Below are 20,710 nucleotides of genomic sequence, written 5' to 3'. Positions count from 1 at the left end.
AAAATGTGATGTGAAGCTTATTGAGGCCCCCTAGTGGACACCAACCCATTGATTTAGCAGGGAAACGTTTACATTTATTTTAATTTTAATTAAACGTATTCCCTGTATATTAATAATTTTAATGCATTTGTATTGTTAATTCGAATTAATGTGAATTTTATATTTTGTTGTTATTTTTATACTTTCGGGGTGTGCTCCAACAATGAATAGTCGAGGGTAAAACAAACTCAACAGCTTAAGTATGCTCACATAATATGTGGAATATGAAATCAGCAGTTGTTTAGACATACATTTTACTAATGAAAGACTGACTCCAAAAGTCATTTCCTGTGCGTGTCACGTTGAAAGCGGAAGTAAACAAAGAGCACATCGCGGTTGTGCGCTGTACCTGACATGCGTGGGATTACGCGTTTATTGTCAGTGTTAAATGTCCTGTGGTTTTGTTTGGCATAGTATAGATTATTACGTGGTCATTATCTAATTTGTGTATTCAGAGTAGTTTGTGTTTACTCGACATAATTTGTTAATTCTTTAGGTTGCTGAATATGTAGCTTTAGCATGGCTAGCAGAGCAGCAGCACCTTCTTAAAATCTGTTTGAGTGCATTAGGTCTTTCTGGACAAACATAGACGTTGATATTTGGAGGACAACAGTACAGTATAGATCTCGAACCCATATAAACTAGCAAATCCTTTTGAAAGCGACCGTGAATATCCTTTAAAGTGTCAGAGATGAACGGACAAGCTGAGGTCGAGGTGGATTACAAGAGAAAATACAAAAATCTCAAACGCAAATTAAAGTTTCTGGTATATGTAAGTATGATTTTTTTTTAATGTAATCATTTATTTATCATTTCAGACGTTAACCATCTGGCTTAATTTTTCTGTTCAGGAGCAAGAGTGTTTTCAGGAGGAGCTAAGAAGAGCTCAGAGGAAACTATTAAAAGTTTCTAGAGACAAAAGGTGCAACCTGTAGTCTTATTGAAGTTACCAAATGCTTTACTATTGCTTGACCCACATGCACATAATAATTACACATTTGTTTGTTTAAGTTTTCTGTTGGACAGATTGTTGCAGTATGAAAGGGTGGATGAAGAGTCTTCCGGTAAGTCTGTAGTAATGAAAATGCTTGTCTGTACACATTTAGAGATCTTCAAGGGGTTTTGTGTGCTATAAGAGTGCTTTTGTTTTCAGACTCTGATGCAACAGTTTCATCAGACAGTGATGGAGAAGGAGCCAGAGAGAGAGAGAGGGAAGCAGGGAAGAAGTGGGTTTGCAACAAGTGGATTTTTTTTGTTTTCTTGAGCACAAATTTAGCAAATAGAATGATTTCTGGATCATGTGATACTGAAGACTGGATTAATAATGCTGATAATTCAGCTTTGACATCAAAGGAATAAATTGCATTTTAAAATACATTTAAATTAGTGCTCTCAGACTTAAAAGAATGAATTGTAGTTAATTACATCCAAAATAAAGGTTTTTGTTGATATATATATATATATATATATATATATATATATATATATATATATATATATATATATATATATTTATGTTTTATTTTGGATGCAATTAATCATTTGACAGTACTAATTTAAATGCAAAACATTTATTTTCAAATTTCAATAATATTTTACAATGCTGCTGTATGTACTATGTTTTTGTTTAATGTCTTAGATTAATGTCTTATAGATGAATGAACATTAAAAAATAAATCCTACTGACCTAGTACAGAGCCTATTAATGGATTGTTAAACATTTTAATGCATGTATGTCTTTTAAATTTTGCCATAGTCAGAATTACAGAATTTGTTTTTGTAGTGCTTACGTGTAGTATTCTGCCTATTTACCTTTAAATCATTCAATCAGCTTAAAAATGTAAATGTTGTCAGTTACATTGCTGTTTAAAAGAAATAACCATCCGACTGGAAAAGTTTTGTGAAAGCACAAAATTGTATATGCACAAGCTTTCGTAGAACATAGTAACTCATTGGCAGTGACAGATAATGCCATTTTGAATAAATTCTGAATTTCTAAATTCTTTAGAAAGTTACATATTCAACTAACATAACAAACGAGTGGCTAAATGAATTACATTTGAGACAGGTGTGGCAACCTTTTGCTGCTTTCCGAGTTTTGTCAAGATAACACATGCTTAGTTTTTTAAATTTGTATAGCTCTGTCTTGAATAAATCTTGATTTGTCTATTTAGGAGGAGGAGTCCTGGAGTTCCCTCCGTCCCGTCGTCCTCATCTCCTCATCTCTCACTCATGTCCCGCTCTGGTGCGGTACCTCTCCAGTCATCTGCTCCGGCACAGTACCTCAACACTGTGAGTACATCACACCTTCATGTGTGCTTCATACGTCTCATACTGCACTCATGTTTTTCAGTTACTCACATTGTTTTTGTCACCTGTTAATTTGTCATTTTATTCATTTTCTCTCTTTTTGTCTTTGTATCACCTCACCTGGTATATGTGGACTTCACACACATCACTCTGGGTACTCTGTCTGTGTGTGTGTGTGTGTGTGTGTGTGTGTGTGTGTGTGTGTGTGTGTGTGTGTGTGTGTGTGTGTGGGAATGACTGTTACTCTTTGTTGGCTTTGTATGTGTGTGATTCTGGGTGAGCAGTTACCCTTCCCTCCTGAGTATTTGGCTCCCTCTGCTGAGCGAGTGAAGAAAGAGAGAAAAACAAAACTGGCCAAACACAGGAAAGACGGTTCAGGGAAGGTGAGAGAGGGACAGAGAGGTTAACCCTGGAAACACAATGGCCTAGATTCTTGTGGCCTTTATTGCTACATTGTTTGTCATGTCTATATAATAATTGTAGAGTTACATTAGCACACTTCTGTTGATACATTTAAGGTACGTGTGTTTCTGAAATGTGGTCAAAATGGATATTTCTCTCTTATTCAGGTGGTTGGCCCACTCACGTCCAGTTACCCTGCGGGCAGTGGTGCAGCTGGGGGTGCCAGTGGGCCGTTCAGCTGGGTACCACAGCAGATGCTGAGCGAGGATGCAGCCGAGGAGGAGGGAGAGAGTGAAGGAGAGAGTGACCGTGGAGAGGAGGAGAGAGGAGAGGGTGATGAGGCAGAGTTGGTTATTGACATACCCAATGAGTGAAGGTAATAGACAGATACAGTGAGCTTTCATTTCATTCAAAATACACACAAGATGCTTTTCCAGGGCTCAACAGTAAAAGTGGTATAATAATGTTAATATCTAGCTGGTTAACATGCACAAGTATTCAAAAGTTGATGTACATAAATTTAGATTTTTAGATTTTGTGTATAAATACATATTTGCATGTGATTGTATTTATAAATACATAATAAATATACATATTATACTCGCATTGTAATACACATGTATTATATAACAAAAACTTTTATTCAGAATGTGATTTAACCAGTAAAACAGTATTATAGTATACAATATTATAGTAACTGTATTTTCTCTTAATATATTAGAACATGTATTTCATTTCTTCAAAAATATCTCCAATTTGCTGATTTGGTGCTCTCGAAAGTTTTTATTTTATTATTATTTCTATTGTTGAAAACAGTTGTGCTGGGGGATATTTTGGTGGAAACTATGATTTTTATTCAAGACAAATTAAAAAATATATGTAAAAACAATGTAAACAATACATCCTTGCTCAGTAAATGTATTACTATTATTATTATTATTATTATTATTATTATTAATTTTAAATAAAACAATCTTACTCTTAATTTTTGAACAGTAGTATGTGGCTTTGTTAAATGGCAAAAATGACTTCAAATGTTGATAAGAATGACTACAGATGTTATGCTTTATTGCTTTTTAGCAAAAGTGTTAATGTGTTTATGAGAGTTATAAGAATAGTTTCCCTTTGAAAAGAAAAAAAAATAAAAGAAATGTAAAAGAAAACTTACCATTTAAAAAGAGCAAATATAATAATACATTTCTAAGTATAGTAATTGATCATTTGTGTTGGGGCTGGCGAAAGTGTTGTCAGGACAACCCAAATTTTTGCTATTGTTGAGCCCTGTTTTGTGAACCTGTTCTGCGCACCTTACATAAACATATTATTAGATCAATCAGACTCTTCCAGATAGGTAGGTTCTCCATTTATCCTGTGTGGGAAATTGGAGACTGACCAAAGGATTTTGTGATTCGTCACTAAGAAAATTAGATCTGTGTTATGTTGGCGTTTGGTTATATAACAGATTGGGTTACAAAAAACCCCTCCTGACTCATCATAAATACTAAATAGGTTTATTCTTTCTGTAAGTGTGCCATAAAGGCATAGTTACGCGACAGTGTTTAGACAGTAAGAAAGGGGGGGATGAGAGGGAGCGAGTGAGCAGAACAAAGAGAGAAAAACACCCTGAGATTGAGAGAGCCACACCCATTTTACCCAGGAGCACATCAACACTAGTCTAGGCAAGTTGCCTTGGGATTATAAAACACGCACACACAAAGCAGCTGAACATGAACTAGACATGACAATACCTCTAACAGTTTATTACCAGGATTATTTATGATTATGCAATTAAAGTGCTTCTTTTCTTACACAGGTGGCAAAAGAAACTGCAAGCAAAACATTTTTTTTAAATCATTGTTTAATGTATTTTTAATGTCCTGTTTTGTTTGTTTTTTTATTAAATATTTAAAATGTCCTCTTGTGTTTCTGTTTGTACTTTGATGAGTGGCGTTTGAGTCAGTACACCAGCACCTGTTTTCATGCACCACCTTTTTTGGATTTGTGGAATGCCAAGTTTATGACTGGACATTTTTCGTGTAGATGATGCCAAAACGTTCTTTTTGCCTGCAAAAAAATGGCATGCTGTAGTGTTGATGCTGGGGAATGCTGACACGCAGGTAGTCATTAAGGCGTGTGAGAGGTGTGTGTACTGGTTTGTGTGCATTATAGCAATACTAAGACGAGGTGTAGTCAGAAAGTGTGATTTAGAAAGGGAGGGATGGATGAAAGAGAGTGAGAGAGCGAAAGGGGGAGGGATGAAGAAGGTGAGATTGTGCCTAGGCTCATTCTGCATAGCCGAGGAGAGAGAGAGAGTGTGTAGCAGGAACTTGTTTTGTGTAGCTGCTAGTTCAGCACTGTTAGCTGCAGTCTCTGCTTCGTTCGTACTGAGGGTTTCGGCCATGCTGTCCGCTCTGCCCAGACTCGCTGTGTTCATCTCTGCAGTGCTGGTTAACGGTGGTGTAGTCCGGGCAAGTACACACACGGATCTTGATCCAGGGTTCCTCCAGTGTCAAGAGTGTTTTTACAGAGGCGCACCTCCACACTCGCTGTCTGAGCTGGGTTTGGAGCAGAGGTGTCACACACATCTGACCGGACGGCCTTTTGCATCGCTCTATAATGCCAACTGCAAAAGCACCATCTATACAGCCCTTCACCTCGGCTTGAATAATGGATGGGGCAGAGGAGAGCAGAGCACGGTGAGACAGTGTTTTTCTCTCCATTAGTCACATTAGTCTTCAGAGGAAGCTTTGTGCATGTGTAGATTTGCTAAAAATGTATTGTTGGTTGTTGTTATCATACTGGTGGAGCTGTAGTATTAAATGAGTTTTAAGTACAGGTTATAGATGTCTGAATTTTTGATCACAGAGTCTTGCTAAACGGCATTCATTACAGTTTCTGCTGACATGCAAATGTACAAGGCTGTCAAGTCAAGCGGAAGAGAAAAATTGTACCATTTCGTGGATCATTTTTTCAGGATAAATAATGTTTCTTGTCATTTCTTTTTATTCATTTAAATAAAAATGCAGTACTCAAACTGTCACTGATTGATATGCACCAATGGTAAGCTTGTTTGTAATCAGTGCATTAAAAGTTATTATTAAATTTAGTTTTCTTTTTATAATACACAGATTAAAACTAATCATACAAGTGTTGTTCTGCTTGAATGAATTGCATTTTTTATATTATTTGTTATGCCTATGTGTATATACATATTTACATTGAATACATTTTTTTTGTATATTAACACATTTGATTAATTTCTTTTTTGGTAATTTGGTAAACATGTCTGCAAAATCAGACTTTTGCAACCAACATGCAGAACAGGAAATGATATCATAGACAGTATCTCTGGAGACCCTGTCTGTCAAAGCCAAAAACTTCTTTTTAAAATATCAGATAATTGACAAGACAAGGGTAATCCTGGTTGAAAAATCTCATGTGGTTCAGCAGAATCCGTCATCAGTATAGAGTAAGAACCTTTTAAGATTTTTATTTATTGTGGTCAGTCTTACAGACAAGTGCAATGGATTGATGTTATCCAGAATGCAGATGTAATTAACACAGCAGTTTATGAAGCTGACTCAGAACACGTGGTTTCTTTCAGTCACACCTCAAAACAAACATCTCATTCCTCTCATCAGCCACAAAACTTGCAATTTCAAATTCTTTTGTGTAAAGAGAACATTCTGTCATTATTTACTCACTCTCGTGTCATTTCAAAACATCATCAGAAAAAAAGAAGATATTTTAAAGTTTGTTTATTTACCCATATAGTAAAAAAAAATCTGATAACATTCTTTAAAATATATTATTTTACAATGAGTAATGTCAGAATTTTCATTTCTGGGTGAACAATCTCTAAACAATATTGTGCATTTTTGTCAATTTGTATAACGGAGACATGCATTTCAATGTATGCATTTGCAATTCAACAAGTAATTGTCTTTTTTTTTTAACCCATCAGCAGGATACCAAAGAACAGATCGATGACGATTCCCCTGTGGCCATCCCAGCTCTTTACAGAGGAGCCGCCGATGAGACCCCCTCACCCCATCACAACTACCCTCTCTTTAAATGGGATGCTTTGACAGCAGAGTTTATACAGAGCTCCATCATACCAAGGTGTTTGAAGACGAGCGGTGACATTTACATGCAGATTGGTTTAGGTGGTTTAAATGAGTGCAGGGGGAAGCTGTTGTGGTCAGCGGTGTGTTGTGCTGCATCAGATGGAGACGGCAGTTTCAGTGTTGGGCTGGTGAAGGAGGGGGACATGAAGGTGCTCAGCGTTAAGGCTTTGGAGGAGCTGATAGGAGTTACAGGCCTGTTTTCAGGAGGTTGTGGGGAAGTCGGAGATCAGAGCGAAGACGAACTTGCATCGCTCTTGAAAAAGCATCTGAACGGCAACTCTGATGTGCAAAGTGAAGAGCGCAGTGGCGAACACAACTCTCAGGACGCAGAAACATCAGAAACGGAGAAAGTGACTTCAGAGCACGTTAATGAGGAAGCCCAAAGCTACACGTCTTCTTCTCTGAGCTCAGACATGGAGTTTCAAGAGAACACCAATGAGACAGAGAGGTCAGAGTCTGTCCTCCTGAAAGTTTTGTCTTCCACCGTCTATCTCCTTTATGCTCCTTTTTCTCCAATCGTAAACAGAGTCACTAACCTTCCCTTCCAGCTAACCTACGTTCTTCAGGAAGATCTGGCAGTTCTGGCCTCGGTGCCTGGTGACAGCTGCACTTTGGTCAACAACTTGGTCTCAGGAGTATATTCTGGCATTTCATGCGTCTTGAACACCTTGTACCAGACAGGAGAAACAAGCGTGTGCACGACTTACGCCTGCCTCAGTCTGTTAGCCGAAAGCCTGTTTGTGGCTTTCCAGGAAGGATTCATAGGGACAGGCACTTTGGCATTGGATGTCCTGGGAATCATGACGGGAACAGTGGGGAATGGTTTTAGGATCATCAGGATGATTTTCGGGTCAGTTTTGGATCAGATGGTAGATTACCTGTGTGTCGTGTCTTCAGAAATGGGCTGCCAGGTGTCGACGGTGGGAAGTGGGGTTGGCAAGCTTACCTGGAGAAGTGGAAAGGGGGTGGGCCACATGCTTAGCATCGTAGCATCCGTCGTTGGCGGAGTAGTGGACAATACAATATCGAATATCCAGGAAGCTTTTGAGGGGAGCTCAGGGGAATCATCTGAATTGCAAACACCTGAATTGTTGAAATCTGAAGTGGTCGGTGAATAGACTTCAATGCGTGTGTATATGCCTGTGTTAGACACCTTATTTGCATATTACACCACACATAGATTGCATTAGTGCCTGTCCTTTTTCAGCGGCCTTGGCCCCAGGAAGTATTTTTCCTATTTATTTTTCCCATACAGAAGTCTTTGTTTTAAGCCATGAATAGCTGTAGGTAAATCCTAACATTACAAACTTTGATTTGAAAAAAGCCCCGCAGTATTTGAAAAGGTGTAGGACTGTGCACTTAACATACATTGCTATTTTGAGCTATTTTCCAAATTATGTCATTCGCAGTGTTTCATGGAGGTGGACAGGAGGTCTATCTTATGATTTATGTTACTGTTAAAAATCAATTCTCTTATGGAGAAACTGAATGGGATTTTTACTTCCGCATCCTGACAGTGTCTGGCTTCACACCGAATATTAACCATATGGCATGTGGTTGTGAATCATCTGCCTTAAAATACATAAACCTCCAAATTTTTGAAGGGTGATTTGTAACTCTTTCAAGGTGCTGAGAAATGTTTGTCAAGTGTCAGAAAGATGATGTAATTGTTGTGAACTGTTGGTCATTTCATCCGACATATAAAGACCTTGCTGTGTCATGGTTTATATGCTGCAATAAAACCTCTTCTCTGTGAGTCGTGCTCTCTGTCATTTATAGTCTAATCTATCACACAAGACCTTCTTCGAAGGAAATCCATGTAAATCCATTGAATAAGACTAGACTGCAAATAAAGAACAGAACATGGCTGTGCCTGATCTTTTATTACAAGTTATTTACATGAATAAAATATGAACCTAAAGCAAAACCTTTGTGTATGCGATTTAAAACAAAACATTTCCATATACAGGCTCATAATATTTAGCCATATTTTTCTTGAGTTTTCAAAGATCATCCTTGTGCAAGTTACCTATAAAAATGATTTTATAAAGACCAAATGCTGTGAAGTTTATTTAATAGTTTCATTACATACTATTTTCTCAACTCATAGCTGATTTTGTATTGATAGATGTATATATTTTTTTATTTGATTATGTCCACTTGGTAAATTATCTAGGCTCCTCGTTTATCTTAACCTATTTTTATTTGATTGTTGACTTGTTTTGCTCATTTATTTATTTTATTCTTATTTGTATTCTTTTTATACTATTTTTCTATAAGACTTTCTATGAACCCCTTCATACACACCTTTACAGTTCCTAGTTTGAAAACCCCTCTTTTGAAAAGGCTTACATTTGCTCTTCAAAATCCTAAAGTTTGAAAAGTTTTCAATACTTTTATATCTACATTCAAAATAACAGGTAATGTTCTTTCCTGGCAACAACCTCCTTTTCCCCTCGGAAGGAAAAATAAGCAATATTTCCATTATTTAGTTTGTACGTTGCATCATAACGTTGTGTTTAATTGTAGCTGACAGCGCCTCTATCGGACACTGTAGCCTGTTACACATTTATTGCGTCAGACGGATGCGCTTTACGACCGGTTAGCATCGCTTTACGGCAGCGCTTATGAAGCATTGGGTCTTCTGCATGCTGGATTTAGGCTGACGTTTCCCCACCGCTGCCTTCAGGTGAGTTAGTAACGATTTTCAGCAGGACTTTAACAAACACAGGTACCGCCGAATTTGTGCTGATCGATACAACCGAAATTATTTGTGCCTTGTATGTAATTTCTTGAGTTTTGCCGTCATAACTGTCCTGAAATAAACAGATCTTGCGTTTAGCCAATTAGCCGGTCTGTATTTACGTCAAAATACTAAACGAAAGTTTACAAAATACAAAAGTTATTATGGCAGCATTACATGATAATATAAACATAGAAATTACGGAGTAAAGGGGTTTGTTTCTTCAGTGAAATCGTTTTCTATATATGCTCTAAAAGAGTATAGTGAAGTAACTTACGAAGCATAAAAAGTGTGATATTCAGTTGCTATAAATAATAATATTGACCAAGAATATTGACATACTAATACTTTTGCTTTCGTTTCTGTGTTAAAGCTTTGTGGTGGAACATCATTGATGTATCAGTCTTTGAGACATTCGCAAAACTGTCGAAATGAAATGCAAATTTACTAAATATTCATTAACCCCCTCCAGATGGACACTCTATACATCTCTTCCCACCCTGACGACTTCAGGAGTTTGTTGCCCTTGATTGCTGCTGAATTCTGTTCATCCCCTCCACGAATCGTCCATGAGGAGCCTCCGGCTGAGGTGGCCAGGTCTCGTCCCGCACTGGTCCTAGCTGGTTCAGGGGGGACCGTGCTCAGCGGAGCTAATGCTGTGAGCTGGTACCTGGCAGCAGCGGGCAACCGGACAGGCAGAGATAAGAAGCAGGAGAGTCAGGTTTGGCAATGGCTGAGCTTTGCTGAGAACGAGCTGATGCCGGTGGCCTGTGCTGTGACATTCCCTCTGCTGGGGATCATGGGGGTTGATAAGAAGGTACGCATTTGTCTGTATAGGCCTATATATGATCAGAATGCATTATCACCGTAGGTCATTTATTGATTGATTGCCAGCATAAAAAAACAAAAACGCATTTCAAGTGCACAGCACATCTATTTTTTTAGGCCTTTTAATTCTGCACATTTTTTTTAGTACGTTTGATGTAATGTCAGTTGATCTTTAATTTTAGCTCCAGCAGACTTCCAAAGCAGAGCTGCTGCGTGTTCTTAAAGCTCTAGATGAGACCCTAGCGCCGCGGACGTTCCTCGTAGGAGAGGCTGTGACTTTGGCGGATATAGCTGTCGCTGTGGCAACACTCCTGCCGTTTAAATATGTGAGTACACGTTTTGTCATCAGGTGCTAATCCATGCTAATCATGCCCTTCTAAATCTGCATGCATGCATTTCTTCTGTTTGGCCATACAATAGAAGTCAGTGGAATCTGGAAACACACCACTGATTAGTGTTGTTTTAGTATTTTAGTTTTAAAATGGTTTTAAGTATATTACTTTAAATATTTTTTTAAAATGTTTTAGTATATTTGTTATGTGGTTATATATATATATATATGGCTTTATTTATGTTAGTTCTTTAACTTAAACTTGTTTCAGAAATCTAAAACTTTCTAAAGTTTTTAAATGTATTTTTTTTTTCGTGTAATATTTACTTAATAATTAATATGGTATGTTTGTTTCATTTGAAGGCATTGGAGCCTGCAGACAGGAAGTCATTGGTTAATGTGACAAGATGGTATAATACCTGTGTGAATCAGCCACAGTTCTTGAAGGTGCTGGGTAAAATCTCACTGTGTGAGAAAATGGTGCCTGTGACACCCAAACTCGCCGCTGCTGTCAATGCCACAGCAACTGCTTCTTCTGAAGCGGCTACACCAGACGGCACTCCTGCTAACGGTAAGGATGTGTGTGTTTAGAAGAACGGTATTTAGGTGTTTAGAATCGTGGTTTATGTCTATTTTAAGATCATTTTAAACTAGTAGGTTAAAACGTCAGATGATATAATCTTGTAGCTTTAGATAAATGTATATCATATCACAGTCTGAATGTGTTTGAATTGGTTTCCTTGTTTTTCTCAGGCCCTCCTAAAACAGAGGCTCAGCTGAAGAAAGAGGCCAAGAAGCGAGAAAAGATGGAAAAGTTTCAACAGAAGAAAGAGATGGAGGAGAAGAAGAAGATGCAGCCTCAGGCTGAGGTAGAGTGATTGATCTCAAGATTTTAATACATTCTCTTAATAACACTGACACAAACAGAGATGGACAGACAGCTGAACTTGCCATATTCTGTTCCCTCCAACAGAAAAAGGCCAAACCGGAGAAGAAGGAGCTGGGTGTGATCTCCTACAACATCCCCACGCCGACTGGAGAGAAAAAAGGTGCACTTTTGCTTCCATTAGCAGTAAATGTGTTTTTTAAATGTGCTATGTTTTGTAACATCTCACTTCATTTGTTTCAGATGTCTTGAGTCCTCTGCCTGATTCATACAGTCCTCAGTATGTGGAAGCGGCCTGGTACTCCTGGTGGGAGAAACAGGGTTTCTTCAAGCCTGAATATGGGGTATGACGTACAAATAATCAAAAGTATTTTGGTTCATCCTGAGACACTGTAGGTACACTTAGCACTCTTGCTGACCCCAAATGATATGAACTTATTGAATGATAAAGGAATTAGTATTTTTATTCAGCAAGGAAAGATTAAGGAGGGTCAGAGAGCTCTTGGAATGCATCAAAAATATCTTAATTTGTGTTCCAGAGATGAATGAAGGTCTTGTGGTTGTGGAACATCACGAGGGAGAGTAATTAATGACCTATCTCTTTAACATTCATCAAAAGTGACAGTGATGACATTTATACTGTTTATAAAAATAGACGTTTCTATTGAAAATAAATGCAGTTCATTGTGATTTCCTGTTCATCAAGGAACACTGATAAAATGTATCATGGTTTCCAGAAAAATATGAAGCATTAAGAAGGCTGTGAAGTAAACCGCCTTTGAGTATTAAAGACTTGATTTAATACCCTTTTTAAAAAATCCTTCCTCACCCAAACTTGTAAATGGTATTAGTGTCAATTTGTTTTTACATTTTTATATTTCTGCTTCCAGAGAAAGACTTTAAGTGAGCCAAACCCACGTGGAGTGTTCATGATGTGTATTCCTCCACCTAATGTTACCGGATCTCTCCACCTTGGTCATGCCTTGACCAATGCTATTCAGGATTGCCTGACAAGATGGTAACCAGTCATAACTGTTATAAATAATTAATGTAATTGTTATAAATATTAGTTAAAAGTCATAATGTTAACTTTATGCTGTAATTAAAAGGCATATTATTGTTAATAAAACATAGGCCCAATTACAGTTAAGCTATCATGCGTCAGAAGTAGCGATGTGTGTGTGATGGGTTTGTTTTGGTGTGATGATGCAGGCACAGGATGAGAGGAGAGACCACGCTGTGGAATCCCGGCTGTGATCACGCTGGTATCGCCACACAGGTGGTGGTGGAGAAGAAACTGATGAGAGAGAGAAAGATGACCAGACACGATCTCGGGAGAGAGAACTTCATCCAGGAGGTCTGGAAGTGGAAGAACGAGTGAGTGTGAGAGTCTGAGGAGGATCCTGGAATGGAGACGGATAACTCCATTAGATCTATTAATAATTAATTTAGCTCCAATTATATGAACAAATTTCTCTACCTTTCGGTGCCGAACAGAAAGGGAGATCGCATCTATCACCAGCTGAAGAAGCTGGGCTCTTCTCTGGACTGGGACAGGGCTTGCTTTACCATGGATGATGTGAGTACAGTGCTCAAAACCCAAACATGTTTTTAATACACATTTTAATGAAACAATTCGGGTGTTAAATGACATCTGGAAAGTCTGGTTGTTGTGAATCAAAATTGCTCTACTCATCATTTAATGATGGCTTGTCTGTAATTATGTGTAACACTGCACTGCTTGCAGAAACTGTCCTTTGCGGTCCAAGAGGCTTTTATACGTATGCATGAGGAGGGCGTGATCTACAGGAGCAAGAGACTCGTCAACTGGTCCTGCACCCTCAACTCTGCCATCTCTGACATAGAAGTATGTTCATACTTATGTTAGTCACTCCCATCTGTAATTTAATGAGTGGGAATACTCATCCAGTGTCACTAACATTTAGGAAGTGTGGGCTTTGTAAGAGTTTTTATACATATATTATTATATAAGTCTTTTATGCTCACCAGGACTGCATTTATGTGGTAAGCTACAGTAAAGCATGCATTCCCTTTAAAAATAGAATTGAAATATATATTCATTCAATATTATTCAAATGTAAAATTATGTAAAATTACACAGTTTGAATATATATATTAGAATGTAATGTAAAAATGTTTTTAATGTGGAAAATATATTTTTTTCAGGGTTTTTGTAAATGAATATTAAGTTAATAACATTGTTTATTTGAAACAGAAATCATTTGTAGCATCATTAGTCACTTGTTAATACAAATTGTAGGTATTCTCAAAGCTTCATAACTTTATGGTTGAACCACTGACACTGTCACACGGACACCTTTCTAGGCCTTGAATATGTCAGTTGCATTGCTGTCTATGCAGGGTCATAAAGCTCTAAGATTTATTCCGAAATATCGTAATTTGAGTGCTAAAGACAAACAAAGCTCTTATGGGTTTGGAATGGGGATGAGTGATTAATGACAGAGTTTGTTTTTGGGTAAGCTAACCCTTTAAAGCATCCATGCTAAATAATTTTTTTTTCAGTCTTCAAACTATTAAACCGCAGTATAACTGACACTGCAAAAATTGAGTTTTAAACCATCCAAACGTTTGTGGGTAAAGTGGTAATGACACTAACAGTCTCCTAGTCTCTTTTTACTGAGGTCAGATGTGATGAGTTTTGTGTTCTAGGTCGATAAAAAGGAGCTGACTGGGCGAACTCTTCTTCCTGTGCCGGGTTATAAAGAGAAAGTTGAGTTTGGAGTGCTGGTGTCCTTCTCTTACAAAGTCGAAGGATCGGGTGAGAGTTGAGGCTGAAGAAATGAGATTAGATGCACCGAGGAGATACAGACATGTTAAAAATGAAATGTTCTCCTGCAGATGAGGAGGTGGTAGTGGCCACCACCCGTATCGAGACCATGCTTGGAGACACAGCTGTTGCCGTCCACCCTAATGACTCCAGATATCAGGTGACACAGACGTTTTCTCTGAACACTTTGAAAACGTTTGAGTCCAGTTAACTGAAAGCTTCTTCTCTGTCCAGCATCTCAAAGGAAAGATGGTTGTTCACCCATTCTGTGACAGAAAGATGCCTGTTGTGTTTGATGACTTTGTGGATATGAACTTTGGAACAGGTAAAAAGTTATTTTCTTTTTAGATAGTCTCTCTTTCTCTGGGCTGTGTGCAGTCAATATGGTGTCGTTGTACAGGTGCTGTGAAGATCACTCCTGCTCATGATCATAATGATTACGAGGTGGGAGAGAGACACAAACTGCCCTTCATCAACATCCTCGATGAAAATGGCCTCCTCATCAATGTCCCTCCTCCATTCCTGGTAGGGACACACACACACACACACTGTGATATATTTGACATGGTTTACACCAGAGATTGTAATTTTGCCACAAACGGTAGACTGATTAATTGTTCTTCGAACATTCTGCATTTCTCTGGTGTTTTAGAGAATGAAGCGCTTTGAGGCGAGGAAAGCTGTGCTTCAGGCTCTGAAAGACTTGGGCCAGTTTAAGGAAGTCAAAGACAATCCCATGGTGGTGCCTGTCTGCAGGTTAGACACTGAGATACTTAACTCCCTAATATTCAGCTTTTTTCACCATTTTTAGCTAGTGGATCATCTTGTGTGATAGGCTTGTGGAGATCATGGATGGATATGAACACAGTACAGCCATGGAAATGTTCTGTGTTCTGGTGAACTGTCATATATGTCACATATTGTGAATGAAAGATTCACAATTGACTGACATCCTTTCATCTGTAGACTATAAACAAAACTACAAAATCTCCATCTAAACCTGAAAAAAACATAACAGCTATTACGTTAACATGCATAAAGATTTTGAGTCTGTGTTTCTCAGCCGTTCTAAGGACATAGTGGAGCCTCTCCTGAAACCTCAGTGGTACGTGGACTGCAGAGAGATGGGAAAGCAGGCCGCAGATGTCGTCAGAAATGGAGAGCTCAGGATCATCCCGGACCACCACCTCAAAACCTGGTTCAACTGGATGGACAACATCAGGTGACCCGTCTGTCTCAGACCAGTTGTTCTCTGCTGGAATGTTTTGTGTATGTGGTAACACTTTTTGGCTTTCAGGGACTGGTGCATCTCACGGCAGTTGTGGTGGGGTCACAGGATACCGGCGTACTTTGTGACTGTGAGTGATCCGTCAGTCAAACCAGGCGAGGTGAGCACAGCCAGATACAGCTTGCAGTATGTGTACTGGAAACGCACAGATTCTGGGAAGAAAAATGTTGTGTGTCTTAGGATGTGGACGGACATTATTGGGTCAGTGGGAGATCAGAGGAGGAAGCCAGAGAAAAAGCTGCCAAACGCTTCAATGTCACTGCAGACAAAATCTCTCTTCGCCAGGGTACGAGTCGTACATACACAGGCTCTCACTGACTCATTTTATCCTCTTGATTTGTTTATGCCAGTGTTTACCCCAGGCGTCAATAAAGCATCTTTGACTGTGTTTCAGATGAAGATGTGTTGGACACTTGGTTCTCCTCAGGGATCTTCCCCTTCTCCATCTTTGGCTGGCCTACTGAGGTCAGATATTAATACAACACACACACACACACACACACACACACACACACACACACACACGTCGAAAGACAGTATGGAATACTGTAATGACAGTACTTAGTCTACATGTGCCTAGGTCTAGGGCTGATCTTTGTAAATCCAGATTTATTTTATTGTTAATTTAATTTAATTTATTCTTGGTTTTATTTAGTATTTTACATATGTTTATATTAGCTGTAAATTAGTATCAGATTTTATTATTATATCTTACCTGTAACTTAATATCAGATTTACTGATTTACTTTTATTTTGTTTTTAAAATATTCTCAAATCAAATTTTGACATTTAATATGATAGTAAATATTGTACATATTAAAAAATATGGTATTATTATTTAAAAATGTTATTTCTTTTCATGGAATTGTTTCATTGCAATGTATAATATTATAATTGCACTTCTAGTGATATATTATAATTACATAAGCAACATATTACAAAAGTGAAAATCTAGTCTCTTTGTGGTGGGGTTCCCTGGGTCTCTTCAAAAATATAGTTAATGTCTTGACAATCTTTTCAATACCTAGACAAGACTTGTGCTATAATTTTGCAACATATGTGTGTTAGTCAGAGGATCTGAGAGTCTTCTACCCAGGCACGCTGTTAGAGACAGGCCATGACATCCTGTTCTTCTGGGTGGCTCGCATGGTCATGATGGGCCTCAAACTCACCGGAAAGCTACCTTTCAAAGAGGTGGGTGTGTTTTTCTATATTATATATTTTATTTTTGCAGCTCCTGGGGCTGTACGGTTTTAAAATGACATCTCAGATGTCTGGAGCTGTGTCGTTGCTGTTAAAGCTGGACTAACTTCTAGTTTCATAACTTGTAAATCATATACGTTTATTTAGGTTTACCTGCATGCAGTGGTACGGGACGCCCATGGCAGGAAAATGAGCAAGTCTCTCGGTAATGTCATCGACCCTCTGGACGTCATCACTGGGATCTCAGTAGAGGTAACTGAACAACAACAGCAGCTCTTCCAGCAACACCACATGGCTACATAATGAGCAAAATTAATTTGAGTGTGTGTGTGTGTGTGCGTGTAGGGTCTTCATGCTCAGCTAACAGACAGCAATCTGGACCCACTGGAGATTGAGAAGGCCAAACAGGGACAGGTATAACCTGGTTCCTTAAGGTTTCTTGAAGTCTCAGCTGCTGCAAATACTTTTCTATTATATTATTCTGTTTGTGTCCGCTCTGTAGAAATCCGACTATCCCAATGGAATTCCAGAATGCGGGACAGATGCGCTCCGTTTTGCTCTGTGTGCTTACACCAGTCAAGGTAGAACATTTTACAGTGTTAGACAAATTGTAGTTTACTGCCATTGTAGCATACAAGTAGTGTACTACAGTGTGAATTTATTAGTGTACTCAACAAATATAGCATTAAAGCACCTTTTAGATTAGTTTAAGATATGATAACACGCTTAAATGGAGCATTCTGTGCCTTTTTGTTTATTTCTTCCAGGCCGAGACATTAATCTGGATGTCAACAGGATTCTGGGATACAGGCATTTCTGTAACAAGCTGTGGAACGCAGTGAAGTTTGCCATGAGGACTCTGGGAGAGGGATTTGTGCCCTGGGACAAAGCTCAGGTGAGAGAGATGGACAGGAGGAAGTGGTAGATTGATGGAGGATGTGTTCAGCACTTGTGAGCAGTGTATTGTGGGTTGATTTGCCTCTGTTTAACATGCGATTCTGTGTCCCTCAGCTGTGTGGCAGTGAAAGTGTGTCTGACCGCTGGATTCTGTCCCGTCTGAGCGCAGCAGTAGCGCTGTGTGATAGCGGATTTCAGGCCTACGATTTTCCCACAATCACCACCGCCATCTACAACTTCTGGCTGTACGAGCTCTGCGACGTCTATCTGGTAACAAATTCACATGTTTGCATTTGCATTTGTGCTCTTCTTTGTATGTTTAATACACACACGCATGCATTTGTAAATAAGATGTTATCTAATAAGCTTTTTGGAGGGGAAACTCTTTAAATAGATTTTTCTGGTGTTGTAGGAGAGTGTGAAGCCGGTGATGAGCAGCACAGACTCAGAGGGACAAAAGCAGGCGGACATCTGCAGACAGACTCTCTACACCTGTTTGGATGTGGGACTCCGCCTCCTGTCTCCCATCATGCCTTTTGTGACTGAAGAGCTCTTCCAGCGCTTGCCAAGAAGACATGCTCAGGACAGCCCTCCTAGCATCTCTGTCACACCTTATCCAGAAACATCAGAGGTGAGGTCAGAGATCAAGGGTGATGGCAGTGTTTTCTAGTGTTTACTGTAACAAGAATTGCCTGGTCAGAAAGGGGCAAATTTACACCAAGAATCAGCCTAAATGGAAAAAAAAATTCATGATTTATTAATCATGATTCAGTTTTTGATGTCCCACTATAATGAACTCTTTTTAGAGTTTAATCCTGGACCATTTTTCATCATTTATTGAGGCAGTGTAGTGGAATGTGAAGGTGACTATAGATTAAAAGTAACCTTTGTAACATCAAAGTTTTAATGAAGAGAAGAGCAGAGAGGAGGTTGGCCTTCTGTGGTGGTTTCTGGTGTAAATGGTGTGTTTTTGTTTGATTTGTAGTTCTGTTGGCACAGCGAGGACATCGACCGTCAGATGGAGTTTGTCATGTCTGTGGTTAAAACCATCCGATCACTCAGGGCCGATTATAACCTGACCAAGACCCGAGCTGACTGTGAGACCTCACACAGTACACTACACACTCATTTCAAACTGACCAGATTCAACTAGAGGTGCACTGATCCGAAGCGTGGATCAATATTGGTTTATGGACCATTTTAAACGGAGTACTTATTGATCTGATGTGGCTGATACAAATCCAATGCTGGATGATCATAAAAAATAAATATTTGTTGCTTGTCATGTGATATCCCCCCCCCCTTTTTTTAAATAGTCAATAATATTTATATAATATCTAATTTTTTAAAATACTTTTGATATGCAGTTTTCCTGCTCAAGAAACATTTCTTATTATCATTGTTGAAAACGTTTTTTGTTGTAAACGTGATACATTTTTGTAGTATTCTTTGATCAGCAAAATTTTTAGTTTAGTTTTTTTTGTTAATGCCCAAAGTAGTATATAATATACAATGCTTTATTTTGAAATGTGTGAAAAGGTATTTTAGTATATATTATTTAAATGTAATATAAGCATGTTGCACAACAGTTATTCATGAGCTTCATTACATAATCACAACAGGCAAAAGTTAGTGCACCCATAATCATACAAGAACCTCACAGTCTTTGTATTCTTTTCATATATTCAACAACACGTTTTTGTTTTTTCTCTGTGTCAGGTTATTTGCAGTGCATAGACTCTGATACTGCTGCTCTGGTCCAGACATACAGTCTTCAGATCCAGACACTGTCTTACTCTCAGGCTATTTACCCGGTGGTGGGGGGCGACAGCACCATCCCACAAGGCTGTGCGGTTGCCATCGCCTCAGATAAATGCACTGTTCACCTCATGCTGAAGGTAAAAGTCTTTGAAAATGTTGTTTAATGATGAAAGCATTTTGATTTGCATTAAGACACCTGAAGGAGTCATAATCCCACCACAGCTGACAAATATGTTCATTAATTTAATCAGCCGGGAATGAGGAGATAAAGTCAATTGAAATGTAATTCTCTAAAAATAACATCAACACGTTCTCAGCAGCCAATCATCTGGTTTGGCATTGTGTCAAGACTTCATTTCGGCCTCCTACAGCGTCACATTTGATGAGTGTAATGAGCTTTCTGTGTAAACATGTTGGTTTCTAAATCCTTTTTTGTGAATCAGGGTTTGATTGATTTGGAAAAGGAGGTCACTAAACTGACAGCAAAGAAAGGGGAGCTGGAGAAACAGATGGAAAAGCTGAAAGAAAAGATGGCCAAGAACGACTACAAGGAGAAAGTTCCTGTTAAAGTACAGGAGGCAGATGCTGAGAAGGTAAGTGAGATGGAGGGCAAGCAATTTGTCTGAGAATTTACAGTTTTCTGCAGTTGCTTGTCTTGAAAGTGCAATATTTTTATTTTCTTTCCAGCTGAGGCAGAACGAAACAGAACTGCAAAAAACGAAGGAAGCCATTGAGAACTTCAGAAAGATGATGTAACTTATCTTCATTGTGGGGTTTTTTCTATCGTTTATGAATTTTTCCAAATCAGATTATTTTGTTCTCTCTGTCTAATGTATGTCAGTCCTGCCTACTGAAAAATAATGTGGGAAACTTGAATAAACATCAACCTTAGATGGAAAATTATTAATTTTCTGTTGTTTAAAGTCACCAAGCTCACTATATATTTATATATATAATTTTTTTTTTTTTTTTTATTCTGTCAAACAATTAATTGCAAATATTTGCATCCAAAATGTTTTTGTGTACATATTTATATTCATATAATTTCCTTAAAATATTTAATTAAAAACACTTCTGCAATATGCG

The 20,710-nt window shown here is 38.4% G+C and overlaps 3 protein-coding genes across 6 annotated transcripts; all 3 read left to right on the top strand.

Moving 5' to 3' along the window:
• The first annotated feature begins 346 nt into the window (after positions 1–346).
• ino80e (INO80 complex subunit E) lies at positions 347–6,852 on the top strand. 4 transcript variants are annotated; one of them, XM_043261605.1, is made up of 8 exons: positions 347–811; positions 891–961; positions 1,051–1,103; positions 1,193–1,265; positions 2,214–2,331; positions 2,634–2,732; positions 2,919–3,127; positions 6,716–6,852. In XM_043261605.1, exons 1-7 carry the CDS (start codon positions 731–733, stop codon positions 3,123–3,125), a joined length of 702 nt encoding a protein of 233 aa, XP_043117540.1. In that variant the 5' UTR covers positions 347–730; the 3' UTR covers positions 3,126–3,127; positions 6,716–6,852. The 4 variants fall into 4 exon arrangements, with proteins under 4 accessions (XP_043117540.1, XP_043117542.1, XP_043117539.1 ...); XM_043261607.1 differs by lacking the exon at positions 6,716–6,852 and adding an exon at positions 5,194–5,306; XM_043261604.1 differs by lacking the exon at positions 6,716–6,852 and adding an exon at positions 4,565–4,666.
• Positions 4,808–8,755, top strand: LOC122360758. The gene is made up of 2 exons (XM_043261603.1): positions 4,808–5,447; positions 6,719–8,755. The coding sequence occupies exons 1-2, from the start codon at positions 4,845–4,847 to the stop codon at positions 7,994–7,996; spliced, it is 1,881 nt and encodes a 626-aa protein (XP_043117538.1). The 5' UTR covers positions 4,808–4,844; the 3' UTR covers positions 7,997–8,755.
• Positions 8,756–9,471: 716 nt separating this feature from the next.
• vars1 (valyl-tRNA synthetase 1) lies at positions 9,472–20,524 on the top strand. Its single transcript, XM_043261533.1, has 31 exons — positions 9,472–9,567; positions 10,094–10,438; positions 10,632–10,775; positions 11,144–11,351; positions 11,534–11,649; positions 11,754–11,829; positions 11,910–12,010; positions 12,557–12,684; positions 12,879–13,043; positions 13,164–13,245; positions 13,414–13,533; positions 14,358–14,466; positions 14,547–14,635; positions 14,710–14,800; positions 14,876–15,000; positions 15,128–15,231; positions 15,539–15,697; positions 15,773–15,863; positions 15,944–16,049; positions 16,158–16,228; positions 16,832–16,957; positions 17,114–17,218; positions 17,312–17,380; positions 17,469–17,547; positions 17,734–17,861; positions 17,978–18,133; positions 18,276–18,494; positions 18,849–18,960; positions 19,583–19,761; positions 20,068–20,217; positions 20,312–20,524. Exons 2-31 carry the CDS (start codon positions 10,094–10,096, stop codon positions 20,378–20,380), a joined length of 3,822 nt encoding a protein of 1,273 aa, XP_043117468.1. The 5' UTR covers positions 9,472–9,567; the 3' UTR covers positions 20,381–20,524.
• Positions 20,525–20,710: the final 186 nt, after the last annotated feature.

This window comes from Puntigrus tetrazona, chromosome 16 (assembly GCF_018831695.1).
Source record: "Puntigrus tetrazona isolate hp1 chromosome 16, ASM1883169v1, whole genome shotgun sequence".
NCBI lineage: Eukaryota > Metazoa > Chordata > Actinopteri > Cypriniformes > Cyprinidae > Puntigrus > Puntigrus tetrazona.
The sequence above is the reverse complement of the archived record's forward strand: the minus strand, read 5'-3'. Positions and strand labels throughout refer to the sequence as shown.

Excerpts from the sequence above, each read along its gene's own strand:
- ino80e (XM_043261605.1), top strand. The coding sequence starts at position 731 with ATGAACGGACAAGCTGAGGTCGAGGTGGATTACAAGAGAAAATACAAA. Across the intron at positions 2,332-2,633 it reads CGGCACAGTACCTCAACACT|TTACCCTTCCCTCCTGAGTA; the intron begins GTGAGTACATCA and ends CTGGGTGAGCAG. Across the intron at positions 2,733-2,918 it reads GGAAAGACGGTTCAGGGAAG|GTGGTTGGCCCACTCACGTC; the intron begins GTGAGAGAGGGA and ends TCTCTTATTCAG.
- LOC122360758 (XM_043261603.1), top strand. The coding sequence starts at position 4,845 with ATGCTGGGGAATGCTGACACGCAGGTAGTCATTAAGGCGTGTGAGAGG. Across the intron at positions 5,448-6,718 it reads GCAGAGGAGAGCAGAGCACG|GATACCAAAGAACAGATCGA; the intron begins GTGAGACAGTGT and ends ACCCATCAGCAG.
- vars1 (XM_043261533.1), top strand. The coding sequence starts at position 10,094 with ATGGACACTCTATACATCTCTTCCCACCCTGACGACTTCAGGAGTTTG. Across the intron at positions 17,219-17,311 it reads TCACTGGGATCTCAGTAGAG|GGTCTTCATGCTCAGCTAAC; the intron begins GTAACTGAACAA and ends GTGTGCGTGTAG. Across the intron at positions 17,548-17,733 it reads GTGTGCTTACACCAGTCAAG|GCCGAGACATTAATCTGGAT; the intron begins GTAGAACATTTT and ends TATTTCTTCCAG.